Below are 5,029 nucleotides of genomic sequence, written 5' to 3'. Positions count from 1 at the left end.
TTACTACTCATATAAAATAACACAATGACATCAAAAAAAAAAAAAAAAAAACATCTCCTTTAGTTTGGTTAATAAAAATCTGATTATGTCAGTCGAGACCCTTCGTTTCTGGGTCGTATCACTCGTCAATGCAACATCTGTTCACTCATTTACCTCCGTTATACACACTCGCTGTACATCCCAACACATAAATTCATGATGGCACACGTTTGTTAATGTTTATTCATTTTCTGATTGGCTGTTGGCCCGTGATTCACACTTTATACTGTGTGAGTTTGTGGCTGCTTTTTTTTTTTTTTTTTAAAGAATAACTGTGTAAGGCCCCATGGATGCTTCTTGCATTATATTGGCTAAAAAAGTAAAAACCTCTAATATTACATCAATATGGCACGGGCACACACACGCACACACACATATGCACAATCACACACTCACATTTGCACACACATACACAAACACACACACACACACACACACACACAGATCCACTCACACGCTTCCCATATTTCCTTCTGCTCAGCTGGTCTCCCTCAAGGTCTTGTGAGTGTGGTGTAAACAGGCTGCTCCCAGTGTGTGGGGCTGTGAGAGGGGGCCACGCTGGAGGGGTCTCCTATGGTAGTGTACAGAGGCCTCTGTGTAGGGCCCATGTAGGAGAAGGCTGAGTACAGCCCCGGGGCCTGGCTGGAGTGGGCATAGTACGCCCCGGGGGCCTGGTGCTCTCCGTACTCAAACTGAGCCCTGGAGGCCAGCGAGGGGAAAGCGGAGCCGTAGTGAGGGAGGCTGAGCGGGGTGTAGGTGACATGGGTGCCTGAGGAGGGAGAGGACGAGGCCTCGGCATAGTGGCTCCCAGACGCAGACTCGCTCTTGATCTGGGCTTTGGAGGGGTCGGAGGAAGACGGAGAGGCCTGAGGCTGCTGCTGCTGTTTGGAAAGCCAGGCGGAGTGCCCGCTCGCAGCCGCCAGGGCGTAGGCGTAAGACGAGGCCGAGGATCCGGCTGCAGGGGCCCCGGCTGCGCTCTGCGGATGGCCGTTGGGAGGAAGGTACTGGTCGAACTCGTTCACATCAAACGGCTCGATGTTGGACATCACTTCGTGGCTGATCTCGCCGATGTCCATTGTGCCAAAGTCGATGTGGGGTTTAGCACTCGATGATGAGGGACCACCGGATGCACCTTCAGCTCCCACCCCGAGTGCCCCCCTGGACCCCCCTGATCCTCCGGCCGCTCCTGCTGCCCCCTCCCTCTTTCCATCTGACAGCTTCCCAGACTGGAGCTCTGTCTTTGGGGTGGTGGGGGGCGTGGGCGGGCTGTGACCCTGACCTAGAAGAAAAAGGAGAAGGGGCAACATGGTTAGGTGAACTGTCACAACAAGTTTGTCTCCTTTTATTGTAACTTTGATTTATGAATCAAATTGATTTTTTTTAATGTTCCCTTATGTCTGAAATGGTAAAACACAAATAATGATGTTCAGACTCAACCTACCAGCAGGATGGTGGTGGTGATGGTGGTGGTGGTGCAGGTCACCCAGGGGAGACCCAGCCCCACCGTTGTGCTCCAGATGCAGGGTCTTGTAGTGTGACTGGGAGTGGCTGGCCTCCCCTTCCCCCTGGCTATCAGACTCACTAGTAGTCGTTAGTTTGCCGTTTTTGCGTCTCCGGGGCTGGTACTTGTACTCCGGGTAGTCCTTCTTGTGCTGTTTCCTCAGCCTCTCCGCCTCCTCGATGAATGGCCTCTTGTCGTTCTCGTTCAGCAGCCTGGGGGGAGAAAAACAAGGAGTGATTTAGCCTTATAAGCCCTCTGAGTTAATGTGAAAGTTTTGTGTTGGAATATGTCTGAAAATAACAAATATTGTTCAGTCAGTGCAGTGCGTAATGGATAAATATAAGGATATTGGACATAAAGGCGGATTTCAATGAATTTTGAACATACAGATTCTGACATTTTAAAGGAACAAACCAGAAAAACAGCAAGTTAATTTTTGTCTCTAGGTGTGTCCCTTGTTTACAATCAACCACCAATCTGAGCTCATAATTTCCCCACTTTCACATTTAGGTTCAGGCTCTACATCCCCACTTCTTCTTACGCACAAACTACACAGGAAATGTGCCACTGTATGGCCACAGTGTTCTTTTGTGGGACAGCCTCTCCATACAGACCTCCACAGTTTGCCCAGGGTCTTGCTGAGCTCCGCGTTGTGCAGGTGGGGGTATTGGTCGGCCAGTTTCCTCCTCGCCGCTTGCGCCCACACCATGAAGGCGTTCATGGGCCGTTTGACGTGGGGCTTAGCTTTGTTTCCGTTGTTTACGCGCACCGGCATAGGCACAAGAGTCCAGTCATATCCATCCAGCACCTGACTGACCGCCTCCCTGATGCCGATGGGAAAGCGATCGTCCTCTTCCTCCGATTTGCCTCTGGATCTGTCATCCCCTCTGCCATCCGCGACGCACAGCGCGGTCAGCTGCGGCGGCGCCCCGGTCAGAGGTGAGTCCTGGCCGGGTGGCGCTCCGGGTTGAGTCGGAGACAGTGAGTGACCATCGTCTGACCCTCCGGGACTCAGCTCCGCCTCGGACAGGCTGTGCTCCTCGCCGGACATTTTTTTTTTTCTCTTCCTTTCAACTAATGACAAACAACCCTTGAATGCAAAAATTGTTTCAAAGAGAGCACAAACTATTCAGTGTAATTAAATCGTTTTAATTCGATAAGCTGTCTTGAGTCTGCGACGATCCCAGTTATTGGTGACTCTTCTCAGGCAAAGCCATACTGGTGCGTAAAAGTGTCCAAATCCTTTCGTCGGCTGGAAATCCGTTTCACCAAAATCAGCTACACCTAAAAAACCAGAAGAAGTTTAAAGAAAACAATTAAATAATCATAACCTCCTCAAGTGGCGTAAATTATAGCCTATAATTTCAGTTTTCCTGTGAATCAAACATACCCCGGTTTACTTGAGGCATATTTAACCAGGTTAAGAGATTTAGCGGACTAAATGAAACCATATAACTGCCAACACGACATCTCCAGCCAATAATAATAATAATAATAATAATAATTATATTTGGACGAAAGGACCGCATCCAGAAAAAATCATATTCCGCCCATAAACATTTTCATCAAAGCCAAATTAACGTTAAAGGCTCCTTCGATCATAAGTAAGAAGAACACAGCTGGCACATGACTACTGATATGAAATATTCGCTGTTATCTTCGAAATTTTGTATTAAAAAATTACATAACTTACCAATTTAGATGTCCAGTGGTCCAACATGGGAGTGTGTGTGGCTGACTGTAGAGCCGATGAATGGCTGCTCTGTGTGGCAACACCGGAGCTTAAAGAGCGCCTTGTGAGAAGGACTGCGAGAGAAAAAAAAGTGATTGAAAGTGGAAAACATTCCCAAAGAGGCAGCATTCCAGCACACAGTCAGCCCCGCCCCCCTCCGGCAGCACGCCGCGCTCTGATTGGCCCTCTAATTATCCCGCTGCTCTCTGATAGGACGGGAGCAATATACTGTTAATGCCGGTCTGTCCATCACTGCAACATTTCCAACACAGACGAGGTGAGATTTTACATCGGAGTGGCTTAAATGACTCTACAGTGCGCCCATTTAGAGGCAGGAGAAGGCCAGCTTTGTTGAACGTGTTGACATGCTATATCAAACAAATAAACAATCATGAAGAGAGTTATTGCCTCGTGTGGTCACGTTCCTCAAAAAAAAGATAGAAAAAAAAACCGGAATTGTGAAGTTCAGCTCTGATTTAGACGGTTTCAGTTTGGAGACAGGAAATACAGCAACTCTTATAATTCCAAAAAAATCTGGTAAAAGATGATCAGACAGGTTCAGGTTCAGTAAATGAAGGTTGGATGTTCATTTTAAAAGAAGAGAAGATAAATAAAGAATTCAGTATTAATCAGGAATGTGTGCTTGGCTCTATATTTGACTTACTGATCAATAATGTCATAAAATTCATGTCAGTAGAGGAATCATCTTTTTCTATCTATAGAACCGCAAAATCATTATTAAAAACATGATTATACATTTAAAAATACACGAAAAACACCATGAAGTTCTGTTAATATAAAGTATATTATCATTACTCAGTAAATTCTGCTCTGCAGTCAGGATGAGTTAAACGATCGATTAATCAACTTTCTAATTAAAAACGTTTGATTAGAAAGGATGCCGGTGAAGAAACCACAACTCTGAAGACCTTATTGATAACTAAAGGTTCCTTATTACCAAACAATACCAGCATTAAATGATCAATAATGAAATCTGTCTAATTAAAGTGTTTTCTGTAGAACAGAGTAAATGTCTGGAAACGTGTCGAAGATTTAAAATAAGATAACAGCTAAATGTCTAGTAATCCTCACCGGAAACACAGATATAAATGAGCATTAATAAGAATCGATTAACATCTTTTGAATTGATTTTTTTTTACTGCTGTAGCTGCAGTTTTCTCTGCGTGTTGGCTGATTTGTACACGCTTGGAGGCCATGGTGAAGCTTGGCCTGATGGGAAGGAAGAGAATCGACTTTTGCAGCATCTAACGCGGACACACACACACACACACACACACACACACACACAAAATGAAGCAACAATAACCCCTGTGTCTCCGTTGCCTCTCATGTTGAGCCTGGCTCTCAGTTTTCTCTCTCTCTCTCTCTCCTCTCTCTTTGCTCTCTTTGTCTCCATCTCAGGTGAATTGTAGCCATGTGATCAAACGCCCAAGCCTCTATCCATTAACCCTCGTAAATGAAAAAAACGGGGAACAAAAAGCAGTTTTGTGCTGCAAACATGGAAAAAATTGATAACAGAGAGCGATGTGTGCGTCTTTCTCCCCTTATGTCCGAGCATAGACACCAGTCTGCACACATAGAAAAGCGGCAGACGGGACGCAGGGATCTCTCTTGTTTCTCCCGCTCAGACACGTTTCCATCTCTAAACACTCTTTGCAGCACCTGGATTTGGGCCTCGGAAGGTGCTGATGGTAGAGCCGGTGTGTTTTGGGGGGATGAGGGGGTGATGGGTTGGT

General features: G+C 46.2%; 1 protein-coding gene across 2 annotated transcripts; it reads right to left on the bottom strand.

The window, feature by feature from the left end:
- Nucleotides 1-238: 238 nt before the first annotated feature.
- On the bottom strand, nucleotides 239-3,357 carry LOC122979476 (transcription factor Sox-10-like). Of its 2 annotated transcripts, none has more exons than XM_044346959.1 (4): nucleotides 3,234-3,357; nucleotides 2,155-2,824; nucleotides 1,481-1,752; nucleotides 239-1,318 (listed from the first exon to the last, which is right to left on the bottom strand). In XM_044346959.1, exons 2-4 carry the CDS (start codon nucleotides 2,589-2,591, stop codon nucleotides 531-533), a joined length of 1,497 nt encoding a protein of 498 aa, XP_044202894.1. In that variant the 5' UTR covers nucleotides 2,592-2,824; nucleotides 3,234-3,357; the 3' UTR covers nucleotides 239-530. The 2 variants fall into 2 exon arrangements, with proteins under 2 accessions (XP_044202894.1, XP_044202895.1); XM_044346960.1 differs by lacking the exon at nucleotides 3,234-3,357 and adding an exon at nucleotides 2,931-3,132.
- Nucleotides 3,358-5,029: the final 1,672 nt, after the last annotated feature.

This window comes from Thunnus albacares, chromosome 3 (assembly GCF_914725855.1).
Source record: "Thunnus albacares chromosome 3, fThuAlb1.1, whole genome shotgun sequence".
NCBI lineage: Eukaryota > Metazoa > Chordata > Actinopteri > Scombriformes > Scombridae > Thunnus > Thunnus albacares.
The sequence above is the reverse complement of the archived record's forward strand: the minus strand, read 5'-3'. Positions and strand labels throughout refer to the sequence as shown.

What these genes read in the sequence shown, in the direction of transcription:
- LOC122979476 (XM_044346959.1), bottom strand. Translation starts at nt 2,591, where the DNA reads ATGTCCGGCGAGGAGCACAGCCTGTCCGAGGCGGAGCTGAGTCCCGGA. An exon ending in ACCCTGGGCAAACTGTGGAG is followed by an intron (nt 1,753 to 2,154) that starts GTCTGTATGGAG and finishes TTCTCCCCCCAG; the next exon opens with GCTGCTGAACGAGAACGACA. An exon ending in TCACCACCACCATCCTGCTG is followed by an intron (nt 1,319 to 1,480) that starts GTAGGTTGAGTC and finishes TTTTTCTTCTAG; the next exon opens with GTCAGGGTCACAGCCCGCCC.